Raw genomic sequence first — 17592 nt, 5'->3', positions numbered from 1 at the left:
TGTTTTCGCAATTCTTCACTGATTTTTTTCATATGTATTTCTTTTCTTATGTATTCCTTATTGGATTAATATCTGTACATTATAGTTTTTATTGCTATTGTGAATATCTTATTTTCTACTATATTTCCTAGTTATTATTGATATAGAAGAATGTTATGGACTTTTCCAAGTTCATCTAACAACTCTGCTGGAGTTTTCTGATCTTCTCTTTTGTAAAATCACATCTATAGCTAGTTACATTTTATTCCTTCCTTTCCTATCCTCCTACCTCTCCTTTTTTTTTTTCCTTGTCCTGTTTTGTTGGCTAGTGCCTCCAGTACTATGTTAAACAGTGATGATATTGGAATTCTTATTTCTAAAACTAAAAGCAATGAAGCTAGACATCTGTACATTAGTATTATGGGTGTTCTATGTTTTTGGTGTATAGCTAATTAAGATAAGGAAACTTTTTAGTCTTTGTTCAGAAATTTTTTTTAAAATTTTTTAAAAAAGATTTTATTTATTTATTTGACAGAGAGAGACACAGCGAGAGAAGGAACACAGCAGGGGAAGTGGGAGAGGGAGAAGCAGGCTTCCCGCGGAGCAGGGAGCCTGATGCAGGGCTCGATCCCAGGACCCTGGGATCATGACCTGAGCCGAAGGCAGATGCTTAATGCCTGAGCCACCCAGGCGCCCCCAGAAAGTTTTTTTTTTATTAAAATGGCAATTTGGCATTAAAAAGTTTTGGTTTCTTGTTATTTGCAAACAACATATATAAAATAAAATTATCTCTTTGAGGATCTGTAATTCCAAGAGAATATAGTACACAATTATCCTGCTTTCAAAGGAGTGTTGTGCGTGTATTTTTATGATGGTAGGTGAGTGGGTTGAAGTGTTAGATAAGTAGAAATGTGTAATGGAGATCTGCTTTCCTGCTATCAAATATATTAACGTCAAACTTTGTGTAAAGCACTATTTAAATAACTAGAACCTCGTGTAATTGAGAAAGGCCACCTGGAGAGGCTGAGACTTGAATCAGTCTTTTTTAGTTGAATTTTGAATGACGCTTGTAATGTTTTTTTTTTTTTAAGATTTTATTATTTGACAGAGAGAGTGAGAGAGAGAGAGCATAAGCAGGGGGAGCGGCAGGCAGAGGGAGAAGCAGGCTTCCCACCAAGCAGGGAGCCCAATGTGGGGCTCCATCCCAGGACCCTGGGATCATGATCTAAGCTGAAGGCAGACGCTTAACCGACTGAGCCACCCAGGCGCCCCTTGTAATGTTATCTTTTTAAGGCTGTTTTTAGATCTGTAAAAAGAGAAGGCTAGACTGAGGGTTTTTTCCTTTTCTAAAATTCTATAGTTTCACAGCATGAGAAAAGGTGAGAATTGGGCTTGGTCAGTAGAGAGAATCTTCATGTTTTCAGAAGAAAGCATCCAAAAGGAGTCTTGGTCCTTGAATGGCAAGCTCCCAAACAAAGGATGTAGAGGGTAGCTGAAAGGAAGGCCAATGTGTAGAAGGTTTTGAAGTTGCACATACCTACTTCTGGGTGGATGTGGAACATAATGAGAGCTGGCGATGTGAGGGGGTGGGGAGAAGGGTGGAGTGTGGTAAGGGGCCAAGTGCATGAGACCTGGAAGCTTGATCTAGATGGAGGCTGGGCCAGAGCATGGTCAGAGATTCTGGAGTGGTTGGATTAGCTGTTAGAAAATTGATTTGGGGGCTGAAAATGTTGAGAGACAAGGCAAACTTAAAAATGTCAAGTTTTCTTTTCCTCTACTTGCAGGAAATGGAAATACATGCATTTTCTTGCGCTGTTTTTCAAAGATCTGGCATTTGCAGTTATAATCACAGGTTCACGGAGGTATGATTAGAAGCAGGCTAGAGACTGCCTCTCTGGGGAAAACCATTCTTTTCCCTTTGCACACTGTGGCGCATGTTTGTGTGCTTTAAGAGAGGGTATTGGCATAAAGTTAGTGGGAAATGTTTATGATATATTAAGGATTTGCAGATGAAAATGGAAGAAATTGGGCACCTGGGTGTCTCAGTCTGTTAGGCATCTGCCTTTGGCTTGGGTCATGATCCCAGAGTCCTGGATTCAAGTCCTGCATTGGGCCCTCTGCTCAGCGGGGAATCTGCTTCTCCCTCTACCTTTCCCCGACCTTGCTCATGATCTCGCTCTCTCTCTCTCAAATAAATAAATAAAATCTTAAGAAAAAAAAAAAGAAAATGGAAGAAATTCCCTAGACTTCCCTAGACTTGGTAACTGAAAGTTTAAACTTTTATTTCTGCAAGAAGACAGGAATTTGGAAAAGTAGAGCAAGCGAAGTATAATTTTTGAAAAGTTAGTCATGGGAATGAACTTGGTAAATAACCCAGTTTTAAAACCTTTTATTTCTACTTTGGATCTGTTGTAAACTTAGGATAACAGAATATTAAAAAACGAAATCAAAAGCAAAGCAAATGCAAAAGTTCGTATACAGCTATTGAAGCAGGAGAGCAAGGTTCTTGTCTTACAGAGTCGAATGAATCTCATGGACAACAGAAAGTGAGTAAAACCATAGAGTTTCATTAAGTGAGGATACAGAAAAAGCTCTTAGGAGTGAGAGAGGTCCCGACAGGGTTGCCAGTGGGGGCCTTTAGGGTTGGTCTTTTATAGAAAGCTAACCAGGGAACTTAAGTCCTTTTAACATCTCTATTGATTAAGTGATAACACCTTTAATGGTTTACTTTTTAGGGTCCTGTAATTCTTTGTTGGTCACAAGTAGCTGTTATAACAAGACCCCACCTCTGACCCCTAGGACAGGATGGTCCGTTTGTTCCCTTATCTCTGGTTTCCTTACACCTCCGCATTTTTGGATTTTTGTGAGCCTGATCCCGTAGACCCCTACCTATCTCTTTCTACCTAGCCCCGCCTGTCCCTTACTCATTATTAAGCAAAATAGTGGAGTAGATTAATTTAAAAAACACCATAAATTCTTGGGGTGGCTGGCTCAGTAAGTAGAGCAGGTGACTCTTGATCTTAGGGTCATGAGTTCAAGACCCATGTTGGATGTGGAGCCTACTTAAAAAAAATAAATAACACCCTTCATTTTCACTGAGATATTGACTAACAGGAGAACGAAATTCTGAATAATGTTAAGGTCCTGAATTGTACTATTTTAAAAACTGTTAGGCTTTTCCTTTTTTGTTGATGGAAGTATGCTTACTTTTGGAAGAAAATGAATAAATCACAATTCTTATGTTTAGCTTTCACATATTTAGAAAAATGGTACATTAATTTTTTTCTTTTTTGGAGGAAGAGAGAGGAATGTAATGAAAGGCTTTAGTTGGTTGAATTTGTTTTTCAAAATATGCAACCAGGGTGCCTGGGTGGTGTAGTTGGTTGAGTATCCAACTCTTGGTTTTGGCTTGGTTATGATCTCAGGGTCATGGGATTGAGCACTCAGCCTAGAGTCCACTTGAGATTCTCTCTCCCTCTCCCTCTGCCCCTCCCCCTGCTTGTGCTCTCTCTGTCTCTCTGTCTCTCTCTCAAATAAATAAATAAAATCTTTAAAAAAAAATGCAACCAGACTAGTTTGGTTTTTTGTCTCCCTTGGGCTATTTATTCTGAAATATGGTGTCTTTTTTCCCCTTCACTATGAAGGAATTCAAAGAAGTGAGGAAAATAGGCTCCAAATTAAATGTCATTTGAATGCTGTTATAATTAATTGACTCTCAGCGATTTTTTTTTCCCATCAGAAAAATTTTCTATAGAAGTGGTTGCCACAAATGTATATATAAGCTATTTTCCCCCTTATTCCTTTAAAAGCTTTTAAATTTCAGCTTCAGCAAGCCTAATTATCAACTTCTGATATATGTTTTTAGAGGGTTTTAGGACCAGCAGGTGATCTTTACAATGTGAGGTTCTGTTTTATTCCAAAATATTAGTGGAAAATCGCCTATTACTTATTTAAACTAATTCTTTACTTTTAGTACCCATGTAGCATTGGCATTATCTACAGACATGTTAAGTTCTATAATAGATGTATTTTTTAAAATGTGAAATCATATTTTAAAAAATGTACTTTTTCTCTGAGGCATACTGGTTTTTTTTTTTTAGTAATTAGGATGATTACTCTTTATTTTTTTAATTTTTTTTTTTAAAGTTAAGGAAGTGGTAAAACTGTGTCTGTTTAAGGCAGTGTTGATGAAAACAGTCTTTAAGTCCATATATTTGACTCTGGGACCACTTAACAATCCTTCATCTATGTTGATGCCTGAAGGCCTAATTTTAATTTACAAATGATAATGGTGACACTTCATGCTAAGTACATGACCTGTGCCCTACTTACCTCTTCTCCTTTCATTCTCCAACCATCCAGTGAGGTAGGTAATAGTAAAATTTTAGAAGTGGAAAAAAAAAAAAATAGAATTCCAGAAGTGAGAACCCCATGCCACTTTACTAGGCCACCCAGCTCATGAATGCTAGAGCTCATACCTGAACCCAGGCCATGGACTCTTAAGCACTCCCTGCCCACAGCCTCTGGATAGTCCAGTGATTCTGCTGTAAGCTTCCCAGACTGGACCGTATCTCTCGGCTCCTTGCTTGATTTCCCTGCCTGGACGTATTCTTTCAGGTGCATTCTCCCTCTTTTCAGTCATGCCTCTCCTTCATGCCCGTTTTAGCCAGTAAGTACAGAGAGTATGTGTACGTGTCTTCCTTGCAAACTTGGGACATTTCAGGGATCTGGGGAAGTAAGTAGGAGAAACCAAGAGGTTGTAAATACCAAGAAACCCTACCGCATGTTGAATGTCTGGGCAGGGTCTGAGCATCAGCACTCTCACCTGGGACCCCTTTCTCTTCTTTGTCAGGCCGGCGCTGTTTGGTAGAGGGGACACAAGGGCTGATTCTCTTAGGTGAAGGGTCTTATTCCCGGAGAGAAACAGTTACTCTTGACTCCGAGTTTTTCACAGATGGCGCACTTGACATTTCTAGTTACTCTCCCTGACGTAAATATTTGGAGTAAAAACCTGCCCTGTTGTTCCTCAAACTCTGGGTAATGTTTTGTTATAAAATAGTAGCGGGGATGAGTGGTGTGATAGCTAAACACAATTTAAAAAACACAACCTGGGAATATTAGACAGGCCGCCTGCGGAAAGAGAGCCTTCTCGTTCCTAGTGGTTGTAGTTTGCTGGCTGGTCTCCCTTTTTCTCTCCTGGAGACTGATGACCTACGGAGTGTACCAAGAGTGAGGCTTTTTGTTCATATTTACCCTGAGAGGAGGCACTGGTATGAATTAAGCCGTGAGAGTTCCATAGTTAATGGGAAATTAAAGGTTTTCAACTCAAATTTACTGCTTGTGAATTCAAGTGACAGCCATTAAGTAATAATCATGAGGTTAGACACTCACAGTGGAATAATTTGGCTCCTGGGTGAGTTTTCTTGATTTATTACCATTTACAGTGGTAGTGCTCCAAGCAAAGGTGCCTCTTCGCCAGAGTTGTCTTCCTCTCTGATTTCAAATGCGTTCTTATTCTACTCAGCATCTAGAATTGTTTTCTCCCCCTATAATCTTGCAGTGTAATGGCTGACCATATAGGTTCTCCAGTAAGTATTTAATTATATTTTGGACTTCATCACCACTTTGATCCTGTAAAAATAAATAAATAAATAAATAAATGAGGAGGAGGTCAGTCACTGCTTATGATTTTGAACTAAGTGACTTCTTAACATTTGAAAAATCAATAAGGCCTTCATCGATCAAGTTTTAAGTGATAGAGGGAAAGAAACAAACTTTGGCCATACAGTTTCCTACTGTGCTAAGTGTTTTATGTGCACGATCTAATTTAATCTTCATGATGGCTTTTAAGGGTCAATATTATTATTCCTTTTTTTAAAGATTAGGTAATTGATGCTTAATAAGAAAGCTTAAATAACTCAAATGAAGTCAGCACAGCTAGAACCTGGTACAGCTGAGGGAGGGAACCTTGGCTGTGTGTCTTAAAAGCCCAGTGAAAAAGCTGCCTTTTCTTGGGTTGGAATAAGCCTCCCAAACAATCAAAATGTTTTTCAGTAGACTCTTAATGCTTAGGCAAATTCACTGTCATTAAAGGATTAAAGAAATAGCTTCTTTCATCCTCCACACTCCAAGTGAAAACATTGAAGCAGAAAGTAGATGTATTTCATTGTGATCGAGGTATATGCAATTCTTAGACGAAAAATTCTCCCGTTGCCTATATATAAGGTTATTTAAAAGCAACACACTGCTTTCAGGCTTTGTCTTCCTATTAATTATCTCGAAGTTCAATCCAGAGAACGCTTACAGGCTCCTCTGATGTTGTAGGTCAATAGAAAGTTCTGACTTTTACCCTGCCTCACACCCCACTCCCAACCCCTCCAAGCCTTGACAATTACAGATCGTTAACATTTAACAGCTTTGAGAACTGTTGACTGTTACCCGAGGCCTGAGGCTAAGACCGCTTTGAAGGTGCTGACTGTCGGGGTTGATTTGTACTCGGCTGCCTATCTCTGTATCTCCCCCAGTCCTGCGCAGGCTTCAGGTCCTTCACTCTCAGAGCAGCCTGCAGTGATGAGGTCAGCTCTAGCAGATCTTGCTCTTCCTCACTTCTTTGGCATTTTCTGGCTGTATTGCCAAATTAACACCTTGCTCTGCACTTTCTTACTCCATGTGTATGCACATGCATATATGTGTTTCTGTGTGTATCTTCTATCCCCAGCAATATTATAAGCATCTATGATGAAAGACTGTCTTGTACTTCTCCTGTTTCTCCTTGAGACCACACAGTACATATTCTCCTTGGCACGCAGTAGGTGTTCAGTAAATATTTGATCCCTGAAATTCAGAAGGTGGCCTGAGTCAACATATCCTGTAACTGCCTTCTCCCAAGCTGGAGTGAAGGATAGGAACATTTAGAATGGAAATTTTATGTAGAATTGAACAAATTTTGGATAAGTGATACGTTCACATGGTTCAAAATGAAAGAACATAAAAACCCTTTGGGCAAAAAAAACCCCCAAAAAACAAAAAACTCCCTTCCTCTCTGTTCCTCTTTCATTCTCTGCTTCTTCACAAGTAAGTAGCCACTTTTTTAGTTTTGTGGGTCTTCTTCTGGAGTATTTTTCTGGTTTAAACAAATAATTTTAGGGGTGCCTCGGTGGCACGGTTGGTTAGGCATCTGCCTTTGGCTCAGATCATGATCTCAGGGACCTGAATTGAGCCCTACGTCAGTCTCCCTGCTCAGTGGAGAGTCTGCTTCTCCCTCTCCCTCTGCCACTCCTCCCCACTCGTGCTCTCTCTCAAATAAATAAATTAAAAATCTTTAAAAAAGAAACAAATAATTGTGAGTGACTAACAATGAAAATACTCATTTTTCACATTTTGATGCAGAACTTTGCATACTATGTGACAGTTCTGCACCTTGCTTTTTTTTCACTTCTCTATTTTTTTTTTACAGAGCAACTCATAGAGCCCTTTCTCGTTATTCTTACACAGCTTTAGTGGTGTTAGGTTACATGGGTGTACCATTATTTACTGAGCCTGTCCCATACTGATGGGCCTTTGGGTTGTTTCCCATCTTCTGCCATTTAACATCCTTCTTTGGTGGCTCGTGGTGGGTACCTCTGCCATTTTTCCCTGGGAGCAGGTGTATTGGAGGATATATTCCCAAGCAGGACATTGTGGGTCACAAGAAAGTGCCTTTGTAACTGCAACCCGCATTGCCAGATTGCCCTCCTTGGGGGGGGGGGGGGGGGGGCGCGTTGTCACCTTACACTGCCACAAACCTATTCCTTTGTGATCCTGTCAACAGATAGTGTACTCAGACTTTTGGCTTTTTGTCAATCCGATGGGCCAAAGATGGTATCTAAATGTGGCTTGAATTTACATTTAATGAAGACAGTTGAATGTGTTTTCATATGGTTTAAGGACTTCATCTGTTTTTGTGAATGATCAGTGTTCCTGTCTTGCCCCATTTTAATAGTTTGCTGTTTCTTGTTAATCCCTAGGATTTCCATTCCTAATTATGAATAACGTACATTTCCATGACAACAATACTACAATTTTCGGAGTTACAGTAAGATAAATAGAATTACATCTGTAATTAATATGAATGCCAACATTTCAAGCATGATGAGCCTTTTGAAACAAGTTGAAAATATTTTTCCTAATTTATTGTTTGGCTTTGTTGGTGGTGGAAGTGGTTTTTTTTTTTTTAAGTTTGTTTGTTTATTTATTTATTTATTTATTTATTTTTAGTAACTCTACACCCAACATGGGGCTTGAACCCATGACCCCAAGATCAAGAGTCACATACTCCTCCATCTGAGCCAGCCGGGCACCCCTGTGGTAGTGGGTTTTTAAAGTTTTTTCCTGTGCAGAAGTTTTAAATTTTTAGGTAATCAAATTTGTTGAGCTTTTCTTTTATGGCTTTTGGATTTTGAGGTGTTGGGCTTTCCCTACCCCAAGGCTACGTGTTTTCTTGTGCTTTTTTTTTTCTTAATATCTTTGATCGATTTGGGGTCTATGATCTGTGAGATGAATCCAACTTTGTTTTCCAGATGGCTGCCCAGTCATCCCAACACCAGTTACTGAAAAAATTCATCTGCACTAGGTTGAAATGCCATCTTTATCCTATACTAAATTGTTACTGGGATTATATATTCTTCTAGGATGAAATACGAGCAGTACACTAACAAATGGGGATTAATTGGTTGGTAACTGAGGACTTTCAGTTATGCAGCGGACATTTATTAAGTACCTAATAAACTAGACAATCATGATGTGCCAGGTCTTAGGGATATAAAGATGAGTTCGGAAAAATCTCTTAGGAAGGGAGCTGTACAACGAATATAATCTCGCTGTAGTGGAATAGGAGCAGCAGGGAGGCTGAGGCAGACAGGGAGATGATTCACACATCAGGAAACTGAACTGAGTCTTAAGACTCAGCTGAAGTTTGCCAGCGTGAGGGGAAGAACATTCTAGGTAGAGGAGCTAATTTATGCAGAGGCACAGATCCGTAAGAGTCTGTGGCATTTGGGGGGACTCAGTAGCCTCTCATGGCTAATAGAGTAGGGCAGGAAATAGAGTAGTTAACGGACATTGTCTCTTAAGTGAGTGTGGGATTTGGGCCATGTAGTGTTTCTGTACCTCCCCCATCCCTTCATCCCTCTAAATAGACAAAGGGGAAAGATTAAGCGAAGGGGTCCCAAATAAATGGAAGCCAACCCTTAGCTGTGTTCTGCAGGTCGGTTGCTGAGTTTTGACACCTGTTGCTTATTCTAGACGACTCCAAGTTCCCGAAGCCGCAGTCTCACTTTGCTCCCCCATGGAACGCCCAATCCTGCGTCTCCCTGTAGCCAGAGACACCTCGGCACGGGGGCCCCCGGTGTTGTCACAGTCACGCATCACAAGTCGCCTGCAGCTGCCCGAAGAGCCAAGAGTCAGTATCCCGGCCAGCTTCACGAAGTCAGAGAGGTAGGCTTTGCTCTCCTACTAGGTTGAGTGGTCCCTGGGCGCTGAGGGCTGCTACCACTGTGCTGCCAACTTCCCTTCCCTTGTACCATCTTGATTAAGAAGAGAGATGGCCAGCAGCCAGCCTCCCAGCCATGACAGTGTTGCCTCCTGGTTACAGAAAAAATAATTTGTTTCTGTGTGAGGTGAGGTGAAGTGAGGCATTGAGGAGACCTGTGAGAGCTTAGAAAGCAGGGAAATCCAGCCTACAGACACATGAGTGCAAGTAGAGGTAGAGTCATTCGGTCTCCATGGTCATGGCAAAGAATAGACAGTACATGGTCATGGGTAGCCAGGAAATAATTGAGGTGGTTTTGAAACTCAGGACGTGTGAGACCTTCTTCTGCCTTGCCTCACTCATGAGGTGCCTCCCTTGGTCTTCCCATCACAGAGCACTCTCAGCAGAGTGCTGGGGAGTGAAGGAGCACTGTCCTTCGAGTCAGAAGACTCTGTTCTTTGGAAGCAAGTCTTTCCAAGCTTTGAATCGGAGTTTCTGCGTCTGTAGACTGGAAATAACCCAGGCCCTCCCCTCCTCTCAAGGGAGATTTGAGGCTCATTGTGACTGTGCACTTGAAAGCCTTTCAGCTGTGAGTGCCTTATGAACCTATGTAGGACTATGCTTTGTTTTTACTTTTTTTTTTTAAAGATTTTATTTATTTATTTGAGACAGAGAGAATGAGAGAGACAGAGAGCACATGAGATGGGGGAGGGTCAGAGGGAAGAGCAGACTCCCTGCAGAGCAGGGAGCCCAATGCGGGACTCGATCCCGGGACTCCAGGATCATGACCTGAGCCGAAGGCAGTCGCTTAACCAACTGAGCCACCCAGGCGCCCTGTTTTTACTTTTGACCCACTGGGAAGTCATCGGTTTGGGAATCCCACTTCCTTCGTGTTCGTATCATCTTTTGCAACTGTTCCTGGGAATGGACTATATGAAATAAATGATAGTGGTCTTGGGTGCCTACCTTGTGTTGAGGCCTTTGGCCCTGCAGCTGGCTTGAGGGTGGACCAGCCCATCCTCTGAGGGAAGCAGCGGGGCCCTGGCTCGTGGTGAGCAGCACAATGGACCTCCTAGCGTAGGGTCTTGTTGCTCAAGTCAGCACGCATCTTGTTTTGTTTTCTGAATGTCACGAGCCAAGTAGTGCTGGGTCAGCCTGCTATCTTGGTCTGACTCTGGCCCAGGACTGAAAATCTGAAATCTTCTGAATCAAATCTGTAGATGCATATGAAAGACCTATTTTTCCTGATAGATTTACACATGCCTGTACTCTGTCTTGCCTAATAAAGAGAAGATACAGAGTCAAATGCTGCCTTTGATATAGTCACCCTGAATTTTTTTTTTTTTTTAATGGTGTTTCGCTCTGAGCTTAACTTTGACACACTGGATGATACGAGGAATGGTTGTGCACTTGTATATATTTTTCAGTTTTCATAGCATCGTAAAAAAAACTGTATTAGAGAAACAGTTTGTACCCAAAGTAGAACAGAATAACGGTACCCATCACCCAGTATCAGCAATTCCAACTTGCTATTGTTCTTGTTCATCTGTTTTCCCTCTACCACTTTTTTTTTTTTTTTTTTTGCTGGAGTATTTCAAGGAAATCATAAATATATCATTTTATCATTGCCAGTAAATGCTTTCATATTTATCTAACAAATAAGGACTTAAAAAAAACCCAACAACTTGACCACAACACTATCAGTCGCTTTTATGTAAACCTCACTGCAGATACTTTTGCAAGTATGTTAGAGATGACCACCTTAAAAAAAAGAAAAAAAGAAAAAAGGCAGGTTGAAAGTTCATGGTATTTTGAGAATTCTCTTCTATGATAATGAATCTTTGATAGACTTACTCTCACAAGTGGTGCTAGGAAGCCTGGAGTATATGAAAAAAAGTGGAGGTGCTTGCATTGAATGAGCTGTGGCCTCAATAAAAGTTGAGGTGACTTAGCTTAATTTTCAGTAGCACATGATGCAATTTAATGCCCAGATCTTTTCTTCCTCCATTTTTTTTTTTTTTTTTTTTTTTAAAGATTTTATTTATTTATTTGAGAGAGAGAGAATGAGAGACAGAGAGCACGAGAGGGAAGAGGGCAGAGGGAGAAGCAGACCCCCTGCCGAGCAGGGAGCCCGATGTGGGACTCGATCCCGGGACTCCAGGATCAGGACCTGAGCCGAAGGCAGTCGCTTAACCAACTGAGCCACCCAGGCGCCCTCTTCCTCCATTTTTAAGAAGTTTTTAAAATAGAAGTATGTTCTTGAAGCATATGCATATAAAATTAATTATGTAAAGTATATAATGAAGTACATATTGCATAAGAAGTCAAAAGAAGAAAATCAGAAGTACCCATAATCCTACCTCCTTTCAGATAACAATATGTAAGCTTTCAGTGAATTGACTTCTGGGTTATTTTTTGTGCATGTCACATGTATAGATAAGTAAAACTTACATAGTACGATCTAAATTTTGTCAACAATTACATAAATGCTCTTTTTTCTTTATCCTCTTGTTTTCTCTCCATTTTCCACCCATGAGGGGCAATTATTTGAAATTTCCCCGAGAAATTTCATTATATGGAAAATAGGTAAGATGCCTCCATAGGTATATAGTGATTTGATTTTTATATTCCTGGGCAATCGTTTATTTCTTCAGGCTGTTGTTTTTGTCTACTGATAATCTTTCTTGCTGAAATCTCATTTTAAGTGAGCTTGTTTAGACGTAAGTATCAACATTGGCAGTTGAGAGAATTGTGGGGTGCTGAACACCTCTGAGGGAAGAGTTAAAAGTTCAGATTCTCAGATATCCTGTCCAGCTTCACTCCTGATTGGAGAATGCTAGCTGTTTGATGACATCTGTCATTTTACGATGGGGGCAGATCCACCTTGGGAACAATCTGAGAAAATTTCACTCATACCAGGAAGTTCTGCAGTTTTAAAAGTATATTAATTTCAGAGTATAAAGGCCTTGGCTTTGGATTCCACTGTATTTATCTATAAAATAACTAGAGGAAAATGGAATAGCATTTTTAACCCAGCTGTATAGGGAAGATAAACTTAGGACCACTGAAGCAATGAGGAAAATTGTCATACACAAGACAGATGTACCTGAATATCTGAAGGGGGGAAAAAAAAAAGAAAAATAGCCCAGCCAGAGGCAATAGAACAAATATTAAATGAAATTCCATAGCGTGGGTGAAGATAATGGGACAGTTTTAAAGATTAAATGGTTATCACCCAAAATATAAAGAATTGAGATCTCAAAGGTCAGTACCCAAAGTCCTCACTAGAAGTGGTTAGGAGAGATGAATATAGGGAATTTGAAACAATAGGCCTATCCTTGTTAGCAATTCAAGAAATGAAAATTAGGGCTACTTTTTCTATCACATTATCAGAAATAATTATGGCCCATTATAGGAGGGTGTTAAGAAATACTGGTCTTGCTGCATATTGTCTTTTTGCTACAGCCTGGTGATCTATAATAAGAATTAAACACAAAGCTGTTCATTGCCATTTACCCATAAATTCCCTGTTGAGAACTATATTCTGAGGAACTAGTCCGTGGAATTGGGGTTGGAGGAAGACAGTTAATTTGGGTAAAGCTATTCATACTAATAAAGCAATAGATTCAACACAAAACATCACAGAAATAACTAAACAAACAATAATTCACATCAGATACTGAATTACTGTGTAGCAGCTTAAGAGAAAAGTCATGTGTAAGAGGGGCGCCTGGCTGGCTCAGTCGGTAGAGCATGTGACTCTTGATCTGGGTCCTGAGTTCAAGCCCCACATTGGGTGTGGAGCAAAAAAAAGTCACATGTCAGCATTATGACTACATGAATTGTGTGGGAAATAAGAAAATCAGGATACAGAATAATATGTGCACATTGGACCCTATGTCCCTCTTAATAAAGTCCAGGAATTGTTTAAAACTTGGTGGTTCCAGAATTTTGGATTTTACTTGCAAACTAAAATTTAGAAGTAGAATTTTGGGAGCAGCATGATGTTGCAACTATTAATATTTGACCAGCAAGGACATTTTGAAAGCATAGTGACAGTCTGTGGTTACTACCATCTCAGAAAAGCACATTTAATGCCCCCCTCCCCTGCCACCTCCAAGGCATATAATCTCTGAATAAAGAGCCACTCATTGCACTGAATAAATTTAGTTTTATGAAAAACATACTAAATTTTCCCTGTTATTAATATTTTATCTTGAATTGGAAGAGTATTCATCATGGATTGATTCTAGCCTGTGAATCTGTGTTTTTGAAACCATTGATCACCACTGACTTTTTTTTTTTTTTGTCCTATCACCATCTTACTCCTTGCTGTCCAGCGAATAAAGATTGTACTCTTTGGCATGGCAAGCGAGGCCTTCCATAGTCTGTCCATCTCTATGACCTGCCCTCAGCATGCCTGCTCATCCCCACCATGTACTTACTGCCTCCCTCTGTTGGGAGGTATGTTGCCCAAGTAAAACTTTGTGCCATGATGGAAATACTCTGTCCCGTGTGTTCTTCTCTAGGGGAGTCACCACTTACACGGGGCTAATGAGCTCTTGAAATGTGCTAATCTGAACTGTACATCTAGATGTACTGTGAATGTAAAATGCACACTAGATTTCAAAGTAGTACCAAAAAAGGTAAAATATTTCATTAGTGATGTTTTAATACTCCTTGCTTGTAGAAATGAAAATATTTTCTAGGTTCGGTGAAATTAACTATACTAAAATTCACTTTACCTGATTCTTTTTTTTTTTTTTTTTAACCCTTTTAAGTGTGCCTACTAGAAAATTTAAAATTACGTGCCTCCCATTAGCGGCTAGAGCTGTATTTCTTAGATATCTAACACTGCCCTTGGTTGTGAGCTTGCTCATTCCGTCCCTCCTCCACCTATTCCACAAGTTCTGAGCACCTACTATGTGTCAGACTGGATTTTCTTTTAAAGATTTTTTTATTTATTTGAGAGAGAGAGAGCGCATGTGTGTGCATGAGCGCAAGTGAGGAGGGGGGAGGGACAGAGGGAGAAGCAGACTCCCCACTGAGTGCAGAGCCCAACAGTGGGGCTCCATCCCACTGTTCACAACCTGAGCTGAAGTCAGACACTTAACCGACTGCGCCACCCAGGCACCCAGACTGGATTTTTATGCGAAAAGCCATGTCGTTTTCATCTTGGCCGCTTCTAGCCCTAGCGCAACTGCTGGGCATGTTGGCTGGACAAATTGATTTGAGGACCCGTTTTCTAGCAGTTAGAGTGGTTTAGAAACAGAATGTGGAGGCATTCATGGATTGCTTGCTACCCATACACACTGGATAGTGACCGGTCAAGGACTGAGTCAGGTAGTCACAGGGTTTCCTCTGACAATGAGAGCACTGGATGGGGTATTCCTGTCTGGGTGGGTAAGGGGAAAGTGATGATGGTGCGAGCCTCCAAATGCGCCACTGGAATTGTTTTATAAATAGGTTCTAAAATATTTTTAAAAATCAGTTTGAGCCCTCAGATGTTTAAGAATATGATGACTGAAATTATGGCACTTACTTGTATTAACTTTAACACAAGTGACATTATAGTGTTTTTGTGTGTGTGTGTGTGTGACATTTAGTGTCATTTAGTGACGTTATAATGGGTTTTAACGTGGCTTATGTTTATTTAAATGGGCATAAGTTCAATTGGTACAAGTACAATGTGATTTTTATAAAATTCTTGTTTGCTAGGTGCTTTCTGAAGAATACATGTTTGTAGTAGTCTATGTGTATGCGTACACACCTGCTTACACCCATGAATTGAGTAGAAGAATATAAAGTAGGGAAGTCAAGATGTTTCTTCTTAATTCATTGCTGTTTCCCAAAAGTGACCCCCGAAGAAATGATCGGTGTGTCTGCAAGCATGAGAGCTTGTGTATGTTTGTGTACGTGCACGAATTTGTGTGTATGTGTGGGACTATGTGTGGTGGACATGGGTCTTATTTTAACTGTTTTCTTCCTTGGATTAGAGTTGAAAATTCTCTAAAGAGAGTTCCCACTAAAAAAGTTCTCTGAATCCAAATATGGTATAGGCTTGGACATAACAAATATTTGAGAAACAGAATAAACTTGGTAGAGCCCAGGTTCTTGTGTCTTTGACCAAATAATGTTTTCATTTGTGACATTTGAGACTTAAAAAAAAAAAAAACCCAACAGTTAATTCAACTGGGAGACTGTCTGGATTCTGTAGCTTGATAAGGGAAAAGGTCATTCATGCTGTTGAATTGTAATGGGTATGTGCGAGGCATAAATTTAGTTTTAATTAAGCTTTCAATGGTAATTTATTGACATGTAGGAATTATCCTTCCCTTATACTATTGTTAGCTTGCACCAGGCACATATCCTTTTGAAGAGAGAGCTGTGTGTGTTGCATTGGTTTACCTTGGGTGGGTAAACTGTACTGGGGCTGTGTCATTTAATATAGTTTTAAATAAACCTTCTGGAGTATAATATATGCCGATACGTGTTTATGTGGTTCCTGCTGTGTGAATATATGTTTCTCCATGTAATTGCATATTTATTTAATACACATACAAGGGAGGGCCCTTTAATGAAAGTGCCATCTTTATAAATAATATCGGCTCAGTATTCTTTCCCTTCAGGATGGTTTGGTTTGATCCTGGTGCACATGGATGTGGTGCATACCTGGTTAGAAACCTTGATTCGAGTACAGCCTTTACTATGGAAGCAGCAACTGTCAAAGACCTTTCCCTAACGAATTTTATTAGCTGATCAATTTTAAGGTAGCGGTCAGTGCTGACGGCATTGAATGTGAGCAATTCCATCACCAGGGAAACTGCATTTAGGGGATAAAGTGCATTTATCCTTTGTGTGAGCAGAACGATTATTTGGGAAAAAAGAAAAGTCCTGAATTCTTCTGTGCACTTTTTTGGATAAAGGATGACAAGTAACCCGTGCATGCATTTTTAGTAGCAATTTGCCATCTTTCAAAATAGGTCCGCTCCAGACTTCAGTTTTCAAAAATTGTAAGGTGGCATTAGTGGATAGCAGTTGTTTCCAAATGTTTTAAAAGCAGTAGATTGTTGTTTGAATAGAAATACTATAGATCCTTACTATATAAAAACAATGCCTTATGAGTGCAGATTTACTTTAGAAGGTAAGAGGGGCATTTATTGATGATGATGAAGCAAGCTGACTTGGAATAGGGAGGATTTATGACCACTGTGGGAATCTCTCATCAGCCTCTGTATCCATGCTATTTAAAACAAACATTTGTGTGGTCCATGGAACACCTTGGAGATCCTCTGTTTTGAGTTATTGGATTTTGGTAGTAATGGCATTTCAGGTGAACAACACCACAAGCAAAATGATGAGATAGTGTCCCCAATCAACCTCCAACTTGTTTCCCAAGCTGCTGCCCTGGGAGAAGGAGGTTCATTCTGGTGTCTCTGCTGGCTCAGGGCAGGACTCACTGGAATGTCAAAGATGGGGGAGGCTGACGTCAGAATTAACCACAGAAGACCTAACTGCCTGGTCTCCTGGAAATTTAGGAACCTTGTAATGCAAATCCCTCTTTTGTTTCAGTTGATTCTCTGTCTCTCTCTCTTTTTTTTCTTTTTTTTTTGCACCTGAGCCAGTTCCTTGCAATAATCTCTTAATATGGATCTCCTACAGGTTCTGTTTCCTCTGGTTGAACCCTGGCTGCTACACCTCTCTTTATCTTAACCTCCTTATGCCTCAGTTTCTCATCTGTAAAATAGGGTCCACCCAATGTGGGGCTCTCACATGATTCTCTTGTCAGGTTCTTTTATTACCTTGTTTCGTTTGGAAATTAGGCATTTGCTTATTTATTATCTGACACTTGTTGTCCCTCCATATAGAAGTGTTTTTTATTTATTTATTTATTTATTTATTTATTTATTTATTTGAGAGAGAGAATGAGAGATAGCACAAGAGGGAAGAGGGTCAGAGGGAGAAGCAGACCCCCCGCGGAGCAGGGAGCCCGATGCGGGACTCGATCCCGGGACTCCAGGACCATGACCTGAGCCGAAGGCAGTCGCTTAACCAACTGAGCCACCCAGGTGCCCTAGAAGTGTTTTTTTTTTTTTTTTTTAAGA

General features: G+C 40.2%; 1 protein-coding gene across 2 annotated transcripts in view; it reads left to right on the top strand.

Moving 5' to 3' along the window:
* The window catches only part of OSBPL10 (oxysterol binding protein like 10), a 312463-nt gene that overhangs the window by 150946 nt on the left and 143925 nt on the right, over positions 1-17592 (top strand). The window contains exon 4 of one of the 2 annotated variants that reach the window (XM_021678834.2): positions 9262-9453. The exons of the other annotated variant lie outside the window; for it this stretch is intronic. Within the exon in view, the coding sequence (XP_021534509.1) occupies positions 9262-9453 (192 nt within the window). The remainder of the gene's footprint in view (positions 1-9261; positions 9454-17592) is intronic. 2 annotated transcript variants of the gene reach the window in all.

The sequence above is a fragment of the Neomonachus schauinslandi genome, chromosome 1 (assembly GCF_002201575.2).
Source record: "Neomonachus schauinslandi chromosome 1, ASM220157v2, whole genome shotgun sequence".
In the NCBI taxonomy this organism is placed as follows: domain Eukaryota; kingdom Metazoa; phylum Chordata; class Mammalia; order Carnivora; family Phocidae; genus Neomonachus; species Neomonachus schauinslandi.
This window is presented reverse-complemented; position numbering and strand designations above follow the sequence as displayed.